This window comes from Babylonia areolata, chromosome 8, assembly GCF_041734735.1.
Source record: "Babylonia areolata isolate BAREFJ2019XMU chromosome 8, ASM4173473v1, whole genome shotgun sequence".
NCBI classification, from domain to species: Eukaryota; Metazoa; Mollusca; class Gastropoda; order Neogastropoda; family Buccinidae; genus Babylonia; species Babylonia areolata.
In genome coordinates, this window is record NC_134883.1 from 16,433,558 (window position 1) to 16,455,504 (window position 21,947).

The 21,947-nt window shown below is 42.7% G+C and overlaps 1 protein-coding gene across 2 annotated transcripts; it reads left to right on the plus strand.

The window, feature by feature from the left end:
• The first annotated feature begins 1,709 nt into the window (after positions 1-1,709).
• Positions 1,710-17,539, plus strand: LOC143284577 (enoyl-CoA hydratase domain-containing protein 2, mitochondrial-like). Of its 2 annotated transcripts, none has more exons than XM_076591392.1 (9): positions 1,710-1,899; positions 3,969-4,036; positions 4,735-4,822; positions 6,857-7,036; positions 7,452-7,508; positions 9,725-9,912; positions 10,627-10,677; positions 14,669-14,716; positions 15,448-17,539. In XM_076591392.1, the coding sequence occupies exons 1-9, from the start codon at positions 1,728-1,730 to the stop codon at positions 15,523-15,525; spliced, it is 930 nt and encodes a 309-aa protein (XP_076447507.1). In that variant the 5' UTR covers positions 1,710-1,727; the 3' UTR covers positions 15,526-17,539. The 2 variants fall into 2 exon arrangements, with proteins under 2 accessions (XP_076447507.1, XP_076447508.1); XM_076591393.1 differs by having other exon boundaries at positions 3,994-4,036.
• Positions 17,540-21,947: the final 4,408 nt, after the last annotated feature.

Genomic DNA, 21,947 nt, shown 5'->3' on the forward strand with positions numbered 1-21,947 from the left:
GTTCCTTACGCTTTAATCAATTGGTTCCGTTGTAAATCCAGACTGGTCTATATACTAATATGTCAAGTCATATGCAAACAGGGTTCCATCAGGAAAGACAGGTGTAATTCATAGCATTCCCTCCACTAGCACTCATGAACTATTCTTCAAAAGGACAGTTGGTTTCCCCATCTCTTTCAGTTATCATCTTGACTCAGGTCAACACAAAACAGACGTCGACCAAATGAGTTTGACGTCTGTATCTGTGTGTGTCTCTGTGTGTATGTCAGAATGTGTGTGTGTGTGTGTGTGTGTGTGTGTGTGTGTGAGTGTGTGTGTGAGTGTGAGTGAGAGAGAGAGAGAGAGAGAGAGAACTCAAAACGTTTTTTTATTCAAGGATTAATATTTTAGGCATAGCCTATTCTTCCAATCTGTCCTTGCTAATCTACATCTATTGGAGAGAGAGAGAGAGAGAGAGAGAGAGAGAGAGAGAGAGAGAGAGAGAGAGAGAGAGAGAGAGAGAAATAGAGATCAAGAGAGGGCGGGAGAGAAAGAGAGAGGGACTGAGAAAGTGTGTGTGTGTGTGTGTGTGTGTGTGTGTGTGTGTGAAATTAATGCAACTAAAATAAAATTAGAACATGTTAGCGGTTCAAGAACATGAAACTATTTATATGGGACAAAACTATCAGAGACTCACAAGAGAACAACGAAGTTGATGATGCCCCAAAAGAATTCTGGGACAACTGAGAGTCGCCATGGTGAACGAGACTCTATAGCACTTGTCCTGATCAAAAGAACAATTGAAATAAAATCATTTGTCAGTCAATAACATACAAGTCAATATTTAACAGTACTGATTTAAATTCACTAGGATAAAAAAAATGTTATGAACTGTCGATTGATCAATAGAAAACACACTTTTTTCTTCACCATATCTGAATCTGTTGTTTTTGTCATCAGTTGCAGCATTATAGATGAAATAACAGCTTTTAATGCATGAAACATATACTTAGTCACAGCAATAAATAGACAGGAAAAGAGAGTGCGGACCAAAGAGCTGTTACCCACTAATATCACATCAGATCCTTAACTAAAAACATTTCAGTTGAGAGGGGAGGGGGTTAAATCCTAGAAATCATTACAGCAGACAAAAAACATGACAAATAGAAACCACATATTCTGTTGAGATAGTTGCTGACTTATCCGGGCCATTTGTCTGACATGTTGCTGCTGATTTTTCTCACCCAAACACTGATGTTTATAATGGTGTCAATAACTTCAACTTACCGCCTGACACGTAGGACACAGTGTTGGATTGTTGACTTATAGTAAAGAGTGGTAACTCTCTCCATTACACAAGGTACACAACTTCAAGTCAGTGATGCTCACGCTACCGATTCAGCTAGCACACAGGTAAATAAAAGGTACATTGGAACAAACCCCGATCAGACACTTCCTCAAAAAAGGAAGCGCCGGGCCTGTCCTTATACCGATCATTTGACATGTGTACACAGCAGCAAAGACAGAAGAAATGTGCAAACACAAATTAGCTTTTATTCAAGACTGGCATAGCCTCTTTAATCCTGAACAAGCCACACAGAACACATGGACAATACACAACAAACAATGGACTGTTTACTGTTTGATAATGCAATTTTGTTAGCAGACGGAATTACAGGGGAAATCACTCTCTTTTACTGAAAGTTCATTGGTCAAAAATTTAGGACGAAGTTCAACCAAAACAAAAAATGGCTGGAGTGCGTGTTTCGCGTCTGAAGTTTGCAACTAGTTTCTTTGCAAGATGGAGTGTGACGGGAAATGGTTGCATGCTTCCTAGGTGTTACAGCAGCGCCAAATCACGAGAACCTCAGGCACTAGAAGATGAATTTCGTTTGAAGTATCTGGACGGGGACAGAAAAGGTGACCTTTTTCACAAAACGGATGTCCTGTTTTCCGTCGCAGTATAAGTATAACCAGAATTGGTTCGGCGACGTACAGATCCAGATCCAGTCCTGCTTCATCACTCTCGGTTTCATTTCTCATCCTCACTGTTACTCTTCATTTCTGTCGGTCTGTTTCACCCTGTCCCTCTGTTTCTGTTTCTATCTCCCTCTCTGTCTGTCTGTCTGTCTCTTCCCCTGTCGCCCCCATCCCTTTTTCTCTGCCCTCTGTCTATGTTTCTCTCCTGGTCTCCATCTATTCCCCCACTCCCCTCTCTCTAAGGTTCGTTCGTTCTCATTCTTACTCTCCCTCTCCCTCCTAAGTCGATCTCCCCCTCTTAAGTTAAACATCACAAGTTTTATTTGTTTTTTTTAAAGAGAATTTTGACGGGCGCAATAGCTGAGTGCCAAGGTGGGAAGAAGAAGAAGAAGAAGAGTGGTTAAAAAGCGATGGACTTTCAATCTGAGGGTCCCCGAATCACAGTAATTACGCCTGATGGGTAAAGTGTGGAGATTTTTCCGATCTCCCAGGTCAACATATGTGCAGACCTGCAAGTGCCTGAACCCCCTTTCGTGTGATGCGCACGCAGAAGATCAAATATGCACGTTAAAGATCCTATAACCTATGTCAGTGTTCGGTGGGTTATGGAGACACGAAAATACCCAGCATGCATGAACCACGAAAGAGTCATCGGCAAGTAAATGTTGGTCGTGTAACAGAAGGAAGAAGATCGAAGAAGAAATTGCACAGCGCAGATAATTACAATCTCACATGACTGTACAAATCTGATAACACCAGACAACACAGCTCTGATTGCATATAGTGCATACCTGACAGCACAGATCAGACTGTGATAACTATTCTTCACAAAGCAGACCACACAAGTCTGACATTGTGACAGTACAAAACAAATATAATGGTTACAGTACAAAGCTAGCTGATTGTCAAATCAGACAATATAAGATTGACAGTACAAGTGTGACAGTACAAACATGACAAATGTTACAAGTCTGACAGCACATGCATAACAGTACAAGTGTGACAATCTAAGTGTGACTACAAATGTAGCAGTGTATTTAACATTTTTTATGTGACAGTAGTGTACAGGCAAAACCAGTACAAATGTGACATTTCAAGAATAACAGTTGTGTAACAGTACAAATAGCGGTACAAGTGAGACAGTACATGCATAACAATACACTTGTAACAATACAAATGTACCAGTACAGGTGTGACAGTAATGAGGACAATCATAACATTAACTGTTCCAATGTAACAAGCATTACAAACATTACAGTACACATGTGACTGCACAACCACAAGCATAACAACTCAAATATACAGGATATAATTTGCAAATGTAATAGTACAAATGTGACAGTACAGGTGTAACAGTACAAATGTCAAAGTACAAGTGTGAGGATCTACAAACATGACAGTATCATTGTAACAGTAGAGATCTGCCAGGCTTTCTTACATTCCTCCTTCACACACGAGCTTTGAATAATGATACAAGATACAACTTTAATTGTCCATAAAACAAGGAAAAGTGTCTTTCACCATGGACTCAGAGTAGCAGCACAGTGACAAAATATCTCAGTTGAGACAATGTGTAATCGTGTATTATGGATTTTCTGTTAAGTAATGTAATAGATGGCCCTTTGTTTTCTTTTGAGCTATGTACATGTACATTCACCTCTCACAAGGGTATGATATTAATTTGTTTCTGTGTGATGTCTATAATTTTGCTCTCTAAAAAATATATTGATATTTGGTTACATTTTCTTGATACAACATTTACATGTACAGAATTTCCCCATTATTAAAGCTGAGTTTTCATCTGTTTCCTTGTTTTTGTCAGTACAAAAACATGCGATGTCAACAATTTCTAAGTATTCATCGGAAAGGATTTTATGTTGAGAAATGAACTTTACTGTAGCGTACTTCTCATCCAGTCCTGACAATGCCACTGAAAGTTAACTGTGTTTGTTTAATGTGGATGTGTTGTAATGTTCTGAAAGTTAAGTGTGTTCTGTTACATCTTGCAGGTGTTGTGCTATTTTCTATGCGCAGATTCCGGTACATGAATTCAATGGGCAGAAACTTCATGCAGATGGTACAGTTCCTCTGTGTATGTGTGTGTGTGTGTGTGTGTGTGTGTGTGTGTGTGTGTGTGTGTGTGTGTATGTGCATGTGCACGTGCAGGTTTGTGTGTGTATGTGTGTGTGTGTATGTCTGTGCATGTGTGTGTGTGTGTGTTTGTGCGTGTGTTTCTGTTTTTTGTTCTTTTATATTTTTTTTATACTTAATTCGATTATATTGGGGAAAAGGGGTCAGGTAGGAGCTGAGAAATATATATATATATATATATATATATATATATATATATATATCTGTGTGTGTGTGTTAACCAGACTTATATATGCATGCATCTGTGCAAAGAAGTAGGAAAATGAAATAATCAGATATATATATATAGTTAAAGAAGACAAGGTCGTTCAGTGATAGGAAGTTTTGGATTTGTTTATATTGTGAACAATTTGAAGAAATTGACCTGAATATCTTCTTGTTTTCAGACAGTGTGTAATGTGTGATATTCTTAGTAAGGAATCGAATAATGTGTTTTTTCCCATGATCAGTAGTTGCTATAATGATGTGTGTGTGTGTGTCTTTGTGGTGTGTATATTATGTTAATGTGGAGTTGAAACTTGAACCGTTTCACAACTTTTTTCCCCCACCACAATCAATAGTAGAACTTGACAGTGACACATAATGAAGCATTCTGATGCAGAGTGTTATTGGGGTCTGTTCCAGTTTCTGGAAGGGGTCCATCAGGTGAGGTTTGACAATGCTGTTCGCTGTGTGGTTGTGTGCAGCGATGTGCCAGGTGTTTTCTGTGCTGGTAAGCCTCTTAAACCTGTGTTGTGTGTGTGTGTGTGTGTGTGTGTGTGTGTGTGTGTGTGTGAGTCTGTGTATGTGTATGTGAGTGTGTGTGTCTGTGTGCCAGTGTGTGTGTATGTGTGTTTGTGTGTGTGCATGTGTGTGTAAGTGGGTATGTGTGTGTTTGTGTATGCATGTGTTTGTGTGCGTGTGTGTATTGTGTGTGTGTGTGTGTGTGTGAGAGTGTAGTTGTGTACAGACAGTTATATTCTTTAATCTGATTAAATGATTTAAGTACTGACTACTGTTGAACCTAGTAGACAACAAATAAACTGATTGTGCACATTCCCTATCATTACATTTGTTAAACTGAGAGGAGAAATGAAAAGATTAGATTGAAATTTTTTTCTCGCTGTTTCTCAGTACCCTGCAGACTGACAAAATCAGATACATAGTGAACATTACACTGCTGCAGTTGGTCTGTGTTTGTCCATCACAGAGATCCTTGAGGTTACAGGGCACAGTGTCATCTCGGATGTATATTGGATTTTATGCCTAAAGTTATTGATGATTAATTGGGTATGAATTTGCACAGTCCACCCATTGTTTCATTCACACAATATGTACAATATTTGTTTTGGACTTTCAGTACACTGTGTCTTCAACAAGATGGACAAATCCATATATACGCTACACCATATCTGCCAGGCAGACAGATGCCTGACCAGCAGCATAACCCAGTGTGCTTAGTCCGGCCTTTTGTGCATGATTTATGTATATTTTATACCTCTCAATGTGGATTTCATCTGCAGAATTTTGCCACTGGACAACACTCTCGTTGGGTTTTTCTTTCAGTGTGCTAGGTGCGTGCTGCACACAGGACTTCTGTTTATTTTATCATCCAAATGACCAGCTCAGTGTGACCACAGTGGTGTATGGTGTGTGATTGTCCTGACTCTCTTGAAAAACAAACAAACAAACTGTGACAGATGCTGTTTTAGTTCACACAACCCTGTGATGTCACCATGTCAGTTTCCAATGAAGCGGACATCCAGGTAATGTAGTTTTGTGGCGAAATGCAAATTAATGTCTGACCATGCAACGTAAGATTTCTCATCACACCAGTTGGAAAATGTGTGCATTTACAATGGTAAACATCGTCGTTGAATGGGTATTTTCTGGTGTTTTTTTTTTTAATTCTTTGGCGTAGCTATCAAGACACATTCACTGCTATCTGTCTAGGTGAGACACAGGGTATCCATTCACTGCTGTCTGTCTAGGTGAGACACAGAGTACCCATTCACTGCTGTCTAGGTGAGACACAGGGTATCCATTCACTGCTGTCTGTCTAGGTGAGACACAGAGTACCCATTCACAGCTGTCTGTCTAGGTGAGACACAGGGTACCCATTCACTGCTGTCTGTCTAGGTGAGACACAGGCTATCCATTCACTGCTGTCTGTCTAGGTGAGACACAGAGTACCCATTCACTGATGTCTAGGTGAGACACAGGGTATCCATTCACTGCTGTCTGTCTAGGTGAGACACAGAGTACCCATTCACAGCTGTCTGTCTAGGTGAGACACAGAGTACCCATTCACTGCTGTCTAGGTGAGACACAGAGTACCCATTCACTGCTGTCTAGGTGAGACACAGAGTACCCATTCACAGCTGTCTGTCTAGGTGAGATACAGAGTACCCATTCACTGCTGTCTGTCTAGGTGAGACCGGGTACACATTCACTGCTGTCTAGGTGAGACACAGGATATCCATTCACTGCTGTCTGTCTAGGTGACACAGAGTACCCATTCACAGCTGCCTGTCTAGGTGAGACACAGAGTACCCATTCACAGCTGTCTGTCTAGATGAGACAAAGGGTACCCATTCACTGCTGTCTGTCTAGGTGAGACACAGAGTACCCATTCATTGCTGTCTGTCTAGGTGAGACACAGGGTATCCATTCACTGCTGTCTGTCTAGGTGAGACACAGGTTACTCATTCACTGCTGTCTAGGTGAGACACAGTGTACCCATTCACTGCTGCCTGTCTCCCAACAGGCGCTGACCTGAAAGAGCGGGCGGAGATGAGCAATGAGGAGGTGGCTGCCTTTGTTCAGAATCTTCGCTTCATCATGTCGGAGTTAGCTGCTCTCCCCATGCCCACCATCGCTGCCATAGATGGCGCTGCTCTGGGTGGCGGTCTGGAGATGGCGCTGGCCTGTGACTTGAGGATCGCTGGTGAGTGTGGGGTGAGGATGTGGTGTCGCTTTATCAAGGGTTTTTAATGAGTTCTGAGTTACATGCGATCACATGTTTCGGCTGTCTGTTTGTGTGCGTGTGTGTGTGTGTATGTGTGTTTGTGTTGGGGTGTGTCTGTGGTAAACTTAAACATTGGTGTTTTTACAGCAACCACAGATGATAGAGAAAGCAAACCAGGCAGGATGGTTGATATTGATAAAATCTATCTGGCCATCACAGTTATGAATCTGCCATGCATTTGCTAAATTCATACACATGTGCACACACACACGCCTCACACTCACACGTGTGTACACAATATCTGTGGTTTCAGTCATGTTTGATTATTCATGAAGGCATTGTGCATTATAACATTTTGTTTTGTTGTTTTAAATGTTGTGTGTGTTGTTTCCAGCATCAAACGCCAAAATAGGTCAGATTGAGACATCCAGGGGACTGTTACCAGGGGCTGGTGAGTGAACAGTCAGCTGTGTCCTCTTGTCACTCTGTCTGTCTGTGTTTGTGTCTGTCTGCATTGTTCTGTTAACCCTTTCAGTTTCTGTCTGTGTGTGTGTCCATCTGGATTGCTTTATTAACCCTTGCAGTGTCTCTCTGTGTGTCTGTCTGGATTGCTGTATTAACTCTTTCAGTTTCTGTCTCTCTGTGTGTCTCCATTTGGATTGCTTTATTAACCCTTCCAATGTCTCTCTGTGTGGCTGTCTGGATTGCTCTATTAACCCTTTCAGTTTCTGTCTCTCTGTGTGTCTCCATTTGGATTGCTTTGTTAACCCTTTCAGTGTGTCTCTCTGTGTGTCTGTCTGGATTGCTCTATTAACCTTCTCATCAGTGGCAGGTTTTAGCTTTGTGGCAGTAAACTTCAAATGATCTGACACCTCAAAATGACAGTAGATCTTTTGCGGACATTGTATGACCTGTCAGTGTTTACAACTGTTGTTCAAAGTAAATATTCTGAGGATCAAAATCACTGAATGCATCTTGGGACAGTTTAAAAAAAATTTGCAGAGAAGTCAAGTATTACTTTACAGCTATGCTAATAAGCAAGAGTAAATACTGAAAATGCTTGAATGGTCAAATTTTCAACAGTAAAGTAGCGCAGAATATTGTCAGGAGTTATGTCCCTGCCATTGTTCTTGAGACTTGTTTAAAAGGTTGAACAAATCATTTGATTAATCAGAAATCGATGCTGGGGCGTAGACACTAAGTTATGCTTGGTGGGACAGAGCAGTATAGGAGTGCAAAGCAGAATTAGTTAATGTTGACATAAAAAGAAATGTGCAAACTGAAGATCCCATGGTACATGTGTCTTGGAGAGACACACAGCCATCCCTAGAAATGAAGTTGATGCCTAACCAGTGGGGCAGAAATGATCACTTGTGAATGTTAAGACCATTTGTGGAAAGGAAATGACAGGAGTTGGATCCCTAGAAGACAGGCAAACAACATAATGCCAGGTCTTTGAGATTCAAGGTTGTCAATGTTCCCTCCTTCATAGGTGTTGACTTTGTATCTGGTGTGAGTTTGTTTGTCTCCAAGTTTCCACTGATGTTTATTTTCATTGTTTGAAAGTCTCCCCCACATCTGTGTGTCTGTCTTGGGGACGCCAGGGGCTCTTTCCAGTTCCAGTTTAAATTGTACCCCCACCTTCCGCAAATTCTGTTTTTGACATTTTCTCTTCTCTCTCTTGTCTCGTCCTTTCTTATATATGCCTTGCTGCTCCAGTCACCTGTTGTTGTTTTTTTCTAGGAAGCCTTGAATATTCTTTGTCTTTTTCTGGAATCAATAGCTATGCATTCTGTACTGTTTTCTTCTTTTTCACCTTAGACATGTGAACTGCCGTCTGGCATTCTTTGGTTTTGAATGCCTGCTATCGTATCTGATTTTGTACATTAAATGCATTTATGTTTATGTTCAAATTCCCCCCCCCCTTTTTTATTTTTTTTATCTTGTGGTGAAAAATGGACAGAATGGTCAATGGCAGAGGTGTGTCCTAGGTTTATGTGCATTGATGTGACTGTACTTGTAGCTAATATTCTTTTCCAGTTTTTAGTATATCTTTTTCATGTTCTATGGCATCAGTATTGACGGTGTGTTCAGGTTTGATGTGTCCCTGTGTGATTAGCTGTGCTGTAAGCATCAGTGATGATGATACTAATAATACAAATGTGTAATACTGATAACACCAGTGTCTGTGTGTGTGGACCAGGCACAACTAATACAAAGGTATAATACTGTAAACACCAGTGTCTGTGTGTGTGGACCAGGGACAGATAATACAAATGTGTAATACTGATAACACCAGTGTCTGTGTGTGTGGACCAGGGACAAATAATACAAATGTGTAATACTGTAAACACCAGTGTCTGTGTGTGTGGACCAGGGACAGATAATACAAATGTGTAATACTGGAAACACCAGTGTCTGTGTGTGTGGACCAGGGACAAATAATACAAATGTGTAATACTGTAAACACCAGTGTCTGTGTGTGTGGACCAGGGACAGATAATACAAATGTGTAATACTGTAAACACCAGTGTCTGTGTGTGTGGACCAGGGACAGATAATACAAATGTATAATGCTGACAAAACCTGTGTCTGTGTGTGGACCATGGACAGATAATACTAATATGCATTATCCTGACAACACCGGTGTTTGTGTGTGTGGACCAGGGGGCAGCCAGCGCCTGCCCCGAACCATCGGTGTGGCCAAAGCCAAGGAGCTCATCTTCACCAGCCGTGTGGTTGATGGGGACAAGGCAGAGGAGATGGGGTTGGTGAACCACTCCGTGCCGCAGAACTCGGATGGCAACGCTGCTTTCCTCCGCTCACTGGACCTGGCCGACGAGATTCTGCCGCAGGTGGGCAGAGGGAAGATGGGCCGGATGAGGATGGTGTGGGTGGGGAGAAGGGGAGTGAGAGGGATGGTCAGCTGTGAGGAGGGAATGAGAGGAATTCTAATTACATCAAAATTTCAATTTGTAGTAGTGTCAGCTACTCAGACCTGAAACCAATGAAGGGGCAGGGGTGACTGTGTGTTATCTCCATGCCCTGGCAGCTGAGTGTTGCCCTCACTGTCCCACTACAGGTGCCTTTTCCAGTCCTGGGATACCTAAAAATGATCATGATTATGCACAAACACAACATCAAATTGCTAACATTTGTTTCTTAATTATCATTTTAACATCCACTGTGCATATTACTATAGTTGCCTCTTCCTGTACTGGGGTACCTAAAAACGAGCTAATGCATTGATATGATATCATATCGCTGGCACTATTTTGTTAATTCTCATTTAGTTGCTCACTGTGCATGTCTTGAAATGATTTTATAGCGTGCATGTATGTTCAGTCACTTAATGGTTCAGACAGCTTTAGATCTGGTCAGTTAGATTTTGTTTTAATGAATCAGTGGTTGGAGAATTGGAATTTGAAGGACTTGTGCAAAAACAGAACTGAATTTATTTCATAAGAGAATGATAGTTTTATGTTTGTAATCCTGTGGCTGACTGTGTGGCTGGCAGGGCTATAGTACAAGCCACAAAGTTATTGATAACACTGACTGTGTGATTTCAGGGCCCCGTTGCACTGAGGATGGCAAAAATGGCTATCAACCATGGGACTGAGGTCAGTGCCTTGATGTGGACATTCCTCTGTCATCAGCACTGTGTGTCTGTGTGTGTGTGTGTGTGTGTGTGTGTGTGTGTGTGTGTTTTATTACTGTACATATCCTCTGTTTTTAACTTCGCCTTAACACAGATTCTCAGGGAGAGCATGTGAATTTAGTTTTAGACTTCACCCCACCAGTGTTGGGGGAAAAAAAAGAGAAAAAAGAAAAGCAGCATTATATTTCTGTCTGACTGGTATTGTCAGTGTCTGGATGGATATTGTCCCCTTTTCTCCAACCCCTACACCCACCACCACACTTCCACAGGACCTTTATTGGTGGTTTGAGTCCCAGTCTGTTACTGTGACCAGACAAACAAGACCCTTTCTGCTGCATGAGTCCTTAGTGTGATAGACAAGACTCCCTATGCTGCATGAGTTTTTAACTTTGATAAGACAAACAAGACCCTCTATGTTGCATGAGTCTTTTACTTTGATAAACAAGCCCCTCTAAGCTGCATGAGTCTTTTACCTTGATAAACAAGCCCATCTGTGCTGTATGAGTCTTTTACTTTGATAAACAAGACCCTCCATGCTGCATGAGTCTTTTACCTTGATAAACAAGCTGATCTGTGCTGCTTGAGTCTTTTACTTTGATAAACTAGACCCTTTATGCTGCATGAGTCTTTTACTTTGATAAACAAGACTTTCTATGCTGCGTGAGTCTTTTACTTTGATAAAGAAGACCCTCTGTGCTGCGTGAGTCTTTTACTTTGATAAACAAGCCTCTCCATGCTGCATTAGTCCTTTACTTTGTTTCATAAGACAGAGAAGACCTTCTATGCTGCATGAGTCTTTTACTGTGATAAGTCAAACAAGATCCTGCATGCTGCATGAGTCTTTTACTTTGATAAGGCAAACAGGACCCTCTGTGCTGCATGAGTCTTACTTTGATAAGACAGACAAGACCCTGTATGCTGCATGAGTCATACTCTGATAAGACAGACAAGACCCTGTATGCTGCACGAGTCTTACTTTGATAAGACAGACAAGACCCTGTATGCTGCACGAGTCTTACTTCGATAAGACAGACAAGACCCTGTATGCTGCACGAGTCTTACTTTGATAAGACAGACAAGACCCTGTATGCTGCATGAGTCTTACTCTGATAAGACAGACAAGACCCTGTATGCTGCACGAGTCTTACTTCGATAAGACAGTCAGTCAAGACCCTGTATGCTGCATGAGGCTTACTTTGATAAGACAGACAAAACCCTGTATGCTGCATGAGTCTTACTTTGATAAGACAGACAAGACCCTGTATGCTGCATGTGTCTTTCTTCGATAAGACAGACAAGACCCTGTATGCTGCACGAGTCTTACTTCGATAAGACAGACAAGACCCTGTATGCTGCACGAGTCTTACTTTGATAAGACAGACAAGACCCTGTATGCTGCATGAGTCTTACTCTGATAAGACAGACAAGACCCTGTATGCTGCATGAGTCTTACTCTGATAAAACAGACAAAACCCTGTATGCTGCACGAGTCTTACTCTGATAAGACAGACAAGACCCTCTGTGCTGCATGAGTCTTACTTTGATAAGACAGACAAGACCCTGTGTGCTCCATGAGCCTTACTCTGGTAAGACAGACAAGACCCTGCATGGTGCATGAGTCTTACTCTGATAAGACAGACAAGACCCTGTATGCTGCATGTGTCTTACTTTGATAAGACAGACAAGACCCTGTGTGCTGCATGAGCCTTACTCTGATAAGACAGACAAGACCCTGCATGGTGCATGAGCCTTACTCTGATAAAACAGACAAGACCCTGTATGCTGCACGAGTCTTACTCTGATAAAACAGACAAGACCCTGTATGCTGCACGAGTCTTACTTTGATAAGACAGACAAGACCCTGTGTGCTGCACGAGTCTTACTTTGATAAGACAGACAAGACCCTGTATGCTGCATGAGTCTTACTCTGATAAGACAGACAAGACCCTGTATGCTGCATGTGTCTTACTTTGATAAGACAGACAAGACCCTGTATGCTGCATGAGTCTTACTCTGATAAGACAGACAAGACCCTGTATGCTGCATGAGTCTTACTCTGATAAGACAGACAAGACCCTGTATGCTGCATGTGTCTTACTTTGATAAGACAGACAAGACCCTGTGTGCTGCATGAGCCTTACTCTGATAAGACAGACAAGACCCTGCGTGGTGCATGAGCCTTACTCTGATAAGACAGACAAGACTGTATGCTGCATGAGTCTTGCTTTGATAAGACAGACAAGACCCTGTATGCTGCACAAGTCTTACTTTGATAAGACAGACAAGACCCTGTATGCTGCACGAGTCTTACTTTGATAAGACAGACAAGACCCTGTGTGCTGCACGAGTCTTACTGTGATAAGACAAACTAGATTCTCCATGCTGCATGCACTTAATGCACTTCACCCCCAGAGACAGAAGAGTGAGAGAGTTCTCTGCGAAGATGCATTTAAGAGGGGAACAAATGGACATGTGGACAGAGAGGAAGTGGGCTGCAAGACATGTGTTTATTTTATTGTCATTGGGTTTTATGTATTATTTTGTTGATGTGGGTGAAACTGCAGTGTTTCTTCTTCTGCGTTCACTCGTATGCACACGAGTGGGCTTTTACGTGTATGACCGTTTTTACCCCGCCATGTAGGCAGCCATACTCCGTTTTCGGGGGTGTGCATGCTGGGTATGTTCTTGTTTCCATAATGCACCGAACGCTGACATGGATTACAGGATCTTTAACGTGCGTATTTGATCTTCTGCTTGCATATACACATGAAGGGGGTTCAGGCACTAGCAGGTCTGCACATCACGGGTGTTCAGTGCTGGCACTTTAGTTGGCCCTGCGAAAGTTCGTGAACCCAGGAAGTAGGGCATGGATATAAATAAATGCGGCTGACAAACAGGCCGCGCCAGCGGCACTCGCTGTACGCTTGTTCGGCGGTAAATCTGCTTTGTTTCTTTTGCGCATCATCTCCTCGGATGGATCGGAAATAACGACTAAAGAAGTGGTTTTCTAAAAAGAACACAAAATAAGCTTTCCATTGACTCCAAACACAATATGTTTTCTTACATAGCGGTTGTTGCGGCAACGGCTGAAACATAAATGAAGAAAGAGAAGAGAAGGATAAGCAGAAACATGATCGCAAAAATCGTTAAGTTTAAATCCCTCTCTAAAAAAACAGGCATTTAGCACAGTAACATCGTAAATACACACAGAACATATAGCATGCCTGCATGCAGATCAGCTTACCTTTTGAGTTGTGCGATTTTTCTTGGCAGCACAACAAACGTTTAAATGAACAAACTGTAGCATGGTGAGTGCGAGCAGCAGGGGGATGGAGAGCGGGGTGAGTGTCTGTCGGCTTATGGCACTACCGTGCCCTTCATTCCACGAGAAAGACGAAGATTTTTAAGGTAAAAAAAAAAAAAAGAAACGATGATGTTGATAAAATAATGAAATTGTGTTAATCAAATTAAACTGCACTCCAATAATACAACCAGGAATAGCAATAATTCAACTTTCTGTAATCGCTGCAGGAAATGTGTGGATGCTGTGAAAAGGTGGGAAAAGTGGGGCGGGGGCCGCGGGGCCGAGTGAAACAAAGAAGGCAGTGTCCCAGTTTGGCGCGCGGGGCCAGAAATACCGCGGCGAATGTGCCGGTCAGTTCAGAGTGCGGTGGGAAAGTCTGGCATTAAAAAATTTTTGACCCAAGACCCTAGACGCTGCTCGGCCAACTAAAGAGCCGGATTTTGTGCTCGGCTGAGCAGCCGTGACATATGTTGACCTGGGAGATTGTAAAAATCTCCACCCTTTACCCACCAGGCGCCGTCACAGTGATTTGAACCCGGGACCCTCAGATTGATAGTCCAACGCTTTAACCATTCGGCTATTGCGCCCGTCACTGCAGTGTTGAATTACTGTGACAGTTTTTCACGTGTCAGTGCGTATTTGTTTTCAGGTGGACATCAGCTCGGGAATGAAATTTGAAGAAGCATACTATGCTGGGGTAAGTGTCTGTTCTTTTCTTTTCAGTTACATGAGAAATGATGTGCGTCCATGCACAAACGTAGTCATTATATATATATATATAGAGAGAGAGAGAGAGAGAGGCACACACACACACACACACACTATGTTTAGATATGGACACAGACACTAAATTTGTAGAATTTTTATTTTTTCATTGTTTTTTGTTCCTGTTTTTTTGTTAAGGAAGGGAAAGGATCTGAAAGCACATTATGTGGATATACGTTAAGAAAGCATGCATGCATGCACGCACACACGCACACACACACACACATACACACACACACAAAAGCATACATGCACACACATGCACACTTACACACTGGCATGCACTCGCACACACTCGTGTGTGCATGCATACAAGTATGAGCACACACACTCAAAACATGCACACAAGCACACACACACACATTCAAAACATGCACATAAGCACACACACAGACACACATACACACAAACACGCAAGCATACATACACACTTATGCACTGGCATGCACAGACATATGCTCACACACACACACACACACACACACACACACACACACATATAGGTGCGCGCGCACACACACACACACATGCATGCACACACACACTGAGAACACACACACACACACACACACACACACACACACACACACACACACACACACACAGCCTAGCCAGATGATGCAGTGAAGGTGATGTGTGACTGACATGGTGTTGTGTATTCAGGTGATACCCACCAAGGACCGCATTGAAGGGCTCACCGCCTTCAGGGAAAAACGCAAACCTGTCTACAAAGGACATTAACTATTCACCTCTCATCATTCTGTATCGCCCTTCAACCTGTTTATCTAGAGCTGCTTTTATCTGTTCAGTAATCTACTGGAGGGTGTATTCAGTGATTATCTGGGATGTGTATGTTTCTGCTTAAAATATACACAGGTGCAGGTTTTTATTAGTACAGCTGTTCACAAGGTATCCAGAGGCCATATTTGTCATAGCTTTTGTGAACTGGCTTTCACTTTCAGAGAAATACTCATCATGTGTGTGGAACTGGAACTAACCAGCTGTCACAGTTTATATTTTTGCTATTTTTGGTTTGATTGATCTATGTTGAGTTGTTCCTGACACATTACTATAGCAAGACAACACACAGAAAGCATTCTGAGGGGAATCTAGTGTCACAGTGCGTCAAGCAGCAGTCTGTAGTACTGTCTCGATCACCACAAAGGCGACTCAGGAGAGCAGACTCTGCACCTGATCAGTGGGTTCAACAGTGCCTGTTCTGGATCGCTGTACACAGGACTTCAGCTTGTACCCCCAGCCGCTGCTGACGACAAGTGTGTGAACCTCCCTGATTGAGAACCTCTTCACACAGTGGAGACCGTCAGTTTTCACTACAAGCATGCCCTCCCTCCCCCCTCCCCCTCCCCTCCACCCTCTTGCCCCATTGTGAATCTGCCAACACTCAGGATCTGAATACTACTTCAACATTCATGGAAACTGAGAGGGGGGGTAGGGGTTTGGGGGGGGGGGGGGGGGGGGAGAGCATTTGAGAGCCACAATATCTGAGGTGTACTGTTTGATCACTGATGATGATATTTCCTTGGTTTGAGGTTGGTTGATAAGCCATTCTTGACACCTGCATGCCAGTCCTGTTATGAAGTGAGGAGAGACATGACAGGTCATACAAATAGTATCATGTGCACCATGCATTCAGCACATGTAAAAGAACCCACTGCAACAAAAGGGTTGTCCCTGGCAAAATTCTGTAGAAAAATTGACTTTGATATTAAAGACAAATGCTCTTGCAGACAGAGAAAAAAGCAACAAAAAAAGCATGGTGCCATACTGTGGTGGTGTGCTCTTCCTGGGAAATGCAGCCCACTCTTTCACACAGAGAAATCTGTTGTGACAAAATGTTATACAACACAACACAACACAGCGCAACGCAGTACAACGCAATACAACACAATGCAATGCAGTACAAAAGTGCAATGCAATTCAATACAATACAATATGATACAATACAATACAGTACAATACAATACCATACAATGTGTTTTCTCCACAGAGCAGAGTTTCTGTTTCTGGTAATTTCCTGCAAAGAGTTGCAAAACATGTCATGCTTAGATCGTTTGTATTTCATTTGTTTGTTTTTTGTGGGGTTTTTTCAATATGCACATCAAGACTGCAACACCAGTTTACTGCTCTTTTTTTTTTTTTTTTTTAACTGATCAATAATTTTGAGAAAATTTGTTTTCTGTTTTCACTGTCTGTGCAGTGTTGAAAAGTGACCAAAGATACTGTTTTCTGCTGTCTTGTTTTCCTGTGATGCTGTAATTTTATGCACTGAATATGCTGTGTATGTTATTACTATTTTATGTTGGTGGAAGATGATGATGTAGTTGATTTGTTTGCCTTTCATTTGTCTCATTGCCTGTCTCTGTTGGTTTTTGTCTTTGTGTCTTTCTTTGTCTGAGAGAGAGAGAGAGAGAGTGTGTGTGGATGATTGTGCAACTCACTGCCTTCTCTCCCCTCACTCTGTGTGTCTCTGTCCACCTCATTGTAAGTGCGTTTTATGTCGGACCAAAAGAACATGAATGTATTACTGAGTTATCCCAACAATGTTTTATTTGTAAGCAAGATTATCAATGTATTTGCCATGATATTACACAGCTGACTTTCAAATTCGATTGTGTAGGGTTCATCTGAAAATCATCAGGAAATAATTATATATATATATATATATCCCAGTACATTCTTGGGACTTGTGAAGAAATGACTGACTTTATGAATAATAAAACACTTCCATAAGCACAGACTTCATTGAGTGAATTTGTGATCGGTGTGTTTTTGTTTACTTGTTTGTTTTTGATAACATGTGTGAATGTGTGTATGAATTGTGTTGGTATAGGAGTATTAATGAATGTTCATGTAACATCTTTTCGTTTTGAAGTGGAAATGACTGTGTGACTGAACAAGAGTGTATGTGTGCATGCATGGGAGAATTTATTTGAATATTGATTGATTTATTGACAGTTTGGCAATTAAACAATTTTCCCATTTATTACACCTTGTTTCAGTATTGAGACATGCACCTCACTAAAGCAACTCTTGGATCCCGGCAGCAAACTTTCAATTATTACAGAAAATCAGTCACTCCCACCCATGTGTGTGTGTGCGTGTGTGTGTGTGTGCTGCTTGAAATGTACTGTATGTCTGCCTTCCTTTCACCAACACTCTCCCATACTAATATGTGACATTTGTGTGCTGCATAAAATGAACTGATGATGATGATGATGGAGTGGTGGCCTAGAGGTAACGTGTTCGCCTAGGAAGCGAAAGAATCTGAGCGCACTGGTTCGGATAACGGCACAGTTGCCAGTATTTTCTCCTCCTCCACTAGACCTTGAGTGGTGGTCTGGACGCTAGTCATTCGGATGAGATGATAAACTGAGGTCCTATGTACACCATGCACTCAGCACATGTAAAAAACCCATGGCAACAAAAGGGTTGTCCCTGGCGAAATTCTGTAGAAAAATCCACTTCGGTAGGAAAACATATTTGAAAAAAACTGCATGATGGAAAAAATACCAAAAAATGAGTGGCGCTCGCAGTGTAGCAACGCCCTCTCCCTGGGGAGAGCAGCCGGAATTTCACACAGAGAAATTTGTTGTGATAAAAGTTAGTAATACAATACAATGCAATGTATGTACTTATATAGTGCCTGTCTATGGTCGGAGACAAAACTCTGAGCGCTTTGCACAAGAGGCTGCCCACCTGTGTCATTCAATCGGGTTTTCTTCTTTTCCTCCGCCATGTAGGCAGCCATACTCCGTTTTCGGGGAAGTGGGCGGGGGGTGGGGGGGATGCAAGCTGGGTATGTTGTTTCCATAACCCACCGAACACACATGGATTAGAGGATCTTTAACGTGAATATTTGATCCTCTGCTTGCGTATAGACACAAAGGGTGTTTAGGCACTAGCAGGTCTGCACGTACGTTGATCTGGGAGATCGAAAAAATCTCCACCCTTTACCCACCTGGCACCGTTACCGAGATTCGAACCTGGGACCCTCAGATTGAAAGTCCAGCGCTGTAACCACTCGGCTGTTGCATCCGTCACTGTATCTCTGCCTTTCTTTCACCAACACACCCTATAATAACCTGTGACAGTAAAGCATGTGGCCTGAGTGTGCTCCCACAGACGACCTCCAAACACTGGGAAAGCCTGGACAGGGAAGGGGGAGGCTCGACCCAGCCTGTCACCTCACGCTCTCCCCATGGAGAACAGAGAGAGGACAGCCTGGTTGTATACACACCTGGTCAGTGTGTGGTCTGCATGGAAGGTAAGCTGGAACCATTCCCTGCTGTTAAAAGCCTTCACCTTGTGGTGTGATACGTCGCTTTCATGTGGTCTGAAAAGACGTTAATATTAAACTGGCTCTCTCTCTCTCTCTCTCTCTCTCTCTCTATATATATATATATATATGTACATAATATAAGACAGCTACTTTCGATTTCTCCACCTGAGTGGAGTAGTTTGCATAGTGAGGCTGGAATTACACCCCTGCTGGAGTCTGCACTTGAAGGTCACGGAATGTGTTTTTTTAAAAACAATTGTAGGGGGGCAAGGTGGGAGGAGGGGGCAATTTTAACTGTTGTGACAGTAAGTACGTGCAAATAACCGGTCTGCTTTCACCCCCCACATCTCCTCCACTCAGTACAACCGGAGTTAAAAACAAACAGAAAAGTAACGGTACAGTAATTCAGTGTCTGCTCCACATGTCAGCAAGCAGCTTGGCGAGTCACGGACACGGCATCCGTGACAGCAGTTCATGTGCAGTGCTAAACTCCGGACTCGGAAAGAGAATGGGAAGGTGTTCAGGCAATGCTCATTTCTGGAACTCTCTGATGTTCATGGTGTTATGACCATTCCATCTTTTTAAGTATATGTATCTGGGTATCCGTGTGATAATGATGGTTATGAGAACAACAAGAATAAATAGCAGTAGAGCTTTCTAGAGCGCTTAGCCAATAGTACTGGAACCCGCAACTCATTGAACCCTTTGCCGGAGCATTGCTTTGGCCTAAAATTTCATTGCGTTAAAACGGTTAATATTCACATTCCTACTTATGCATATATGCACAAACGCAGAGACAGGGAACTAATTTCTACGGTATTTCGGGATGTGTCCAGAGGTAATTTGGACGAAAACCAGCATATTTTCTGCGTTTTTATCCGCATCAGCCTGCACACGCACGCACACACATCTGTTTCACACAGATAATCAGTTGTAGGAGAATAGGGGCAGTGTGTGTGTGTGTGGTGTGTGTGTGTGTGTGTGTGTGACTGCCGACATGTCAGATTGTCACTTGCTTTTTCCCAAATCAAAAGGGTTGCTATCATGATGAGCTTTGCACAGCTTAGGTTTACATGACGTAATTTCTTTTTGTGATGTCATTTCTATTAAGGCGTCATATTTTGTTTGTGTGCGTGTGCGTGAAACTTTAGCCAATTTAATTTTCTCTAGAAATGCATTGTGTGTCAATACCAAATGTGTATTAGAATATAATGAAAGAAAAAATTTTTTTAGTCATGCCATTGATTAGTTGTAAGTCTCCCTCCCGGATTATAAGCCGGATTTTATTGCGTCTTTTCTCTCTCGGTGTCTCGGCCTGGCCCATTGGTCATTTCCTTCTTACACCCCTCACGCCCCCTCTGCCTGCCTGCTTCAGTGTGTGTGTGTGTGTGTGTGTGTGTGTTTAATATCCTGTACACCCTGTCTGTCTGCCGGTGTACTCGTCTGTGTCTGTATGCTCGAATATCTCAGTTTACCTCTGTCCCTCTCTTTTTGTATGTCTGTTTCCCCCTTTCCCCATTGCCTGTTGCTTCACCGTGACAGAATTCCGCTTCAATCCCAGTTTTAGCGGCCATTGGCTGTTTGAACTTTCTGTACGGGCATTCATACGTTACTGGGAACATGGGAATAAAGGATGGAGGGGAGGGAGGGAGAGAGAAAGGGGAGCGAATGTAGCAATAGTTACAGTGTGTGTGTGTGTGTGTGTGTTTAATCTCCTGTGTATATACTGGTCTGTGTCTGTCTGCCCGAATATCTCACTTTCCTCTGTCCCTCTCTTTTCGTCTCTTGTCTTTGTTTCCGCCCCCTCGCCCTCCTCACCTCCCCGGGCCGCGACCCCCCTTGTCCCCCTCTCCCCTCCCTCCTTCTCTTTCTGTTACAAGTGTTCATGGATCGTACGACCGTAACTCAGTACGGAAACAAATTGAGCCGTTTCTTGTCACCATGTGGTCTTGCACCATCAGACTAATTTTTTTCCCGTCACTTTGGAGGCTTAGGGAATAAATTCTTGTGTTTGTTTATCAGTCAGTCACCGTTTGCCACCCACTATCCTCTCTTCCCCTCTCATTCCCCCTCCCACCCCTTGTTATGTCTGTCTCGGTTGTGTCCCTTCCTTCTTACCTCCCTTGCCCCTTTCCCTTCCCAGTGTGTCCATTGCCTGTTGCTTCACCGTGACAGAACTCAGCTTCAATTCCAGTTTTAGCGGCCATTGGCTGTATGAACTTTCTGTACGGGCCTTCATATTTTACTGGGAACATGGGAATAAAGGATGGAGGGGAGGGAGAGAGAGAGAGGGGAGCGTATGTAGCAATGACTTAACGAGAGAGCAGTCAATCTCCAGCCCACTCCCTGCAGCCAGGGTGGTTTTCTCTGGGAGCGATAGTTCAAGTGAATGTCGTACTAAATCACTGCAGCCAGGGTGTTTTTCTCTGGGAGCGATAGTTCAAGTGAATGTCGTACTAAATCACTGCAGCCAGGGTGGTTTTCTCTGGGAGCGATAGTTCAAGTGAATGTCGTACTAAATCACTGCAGCCAGGGTGTTTTTCTCTGGGAGCGATAGTTCAAGTGAATGTCGTACTAAACCTTCCTCTGTTGGAAAGATGTGATCATATAATCGATAAAAGTTATCTACACGCACAGTAAAATTTGTTTCAGTTTGAAATGTTTGTGGAGGACTGAGGAAGGGGACGGGGTCATGATAATAATGTGCTTGCATGCACGTTTCCTTGTGTGTTTGTAAGTCATTCGGATGATAAGATAAACCGAGTTCCCGTGTGCAGCATGCATTTAGCGAACGTAAAAAAAGAACCCACGGCAACAAAACAGTTGTCACTGGCAAAAATCTGTAGAAAAATCCACTTCGATA

Excerpts from the sequence above, each read along its gene's own strand:
- LOC143284577 (XM_076591392.1), top strand. The coding sequence starts at position 1,728 with ATGGCTGGAGTGCGTGTTTCGCGTCTGAAGTTTGCAACTAGTTTCTTT. Across the intron at positions 4,823-6,856 it reads GCCAGGTGTTTTCTGTGCTG|GCGCTGACCTGAAAGAGCGG; the intron begins GTAAGCCTCTTA and ends GTCTCCCAACAG. Across the intron at positions 14,717-15,447 it reads AAGAAGCATACTATGCTGGG|GTGATACCCACCAAGGACCG; the intron begins GTAAGTGTCTGT and ends TTGTGTATTCAG.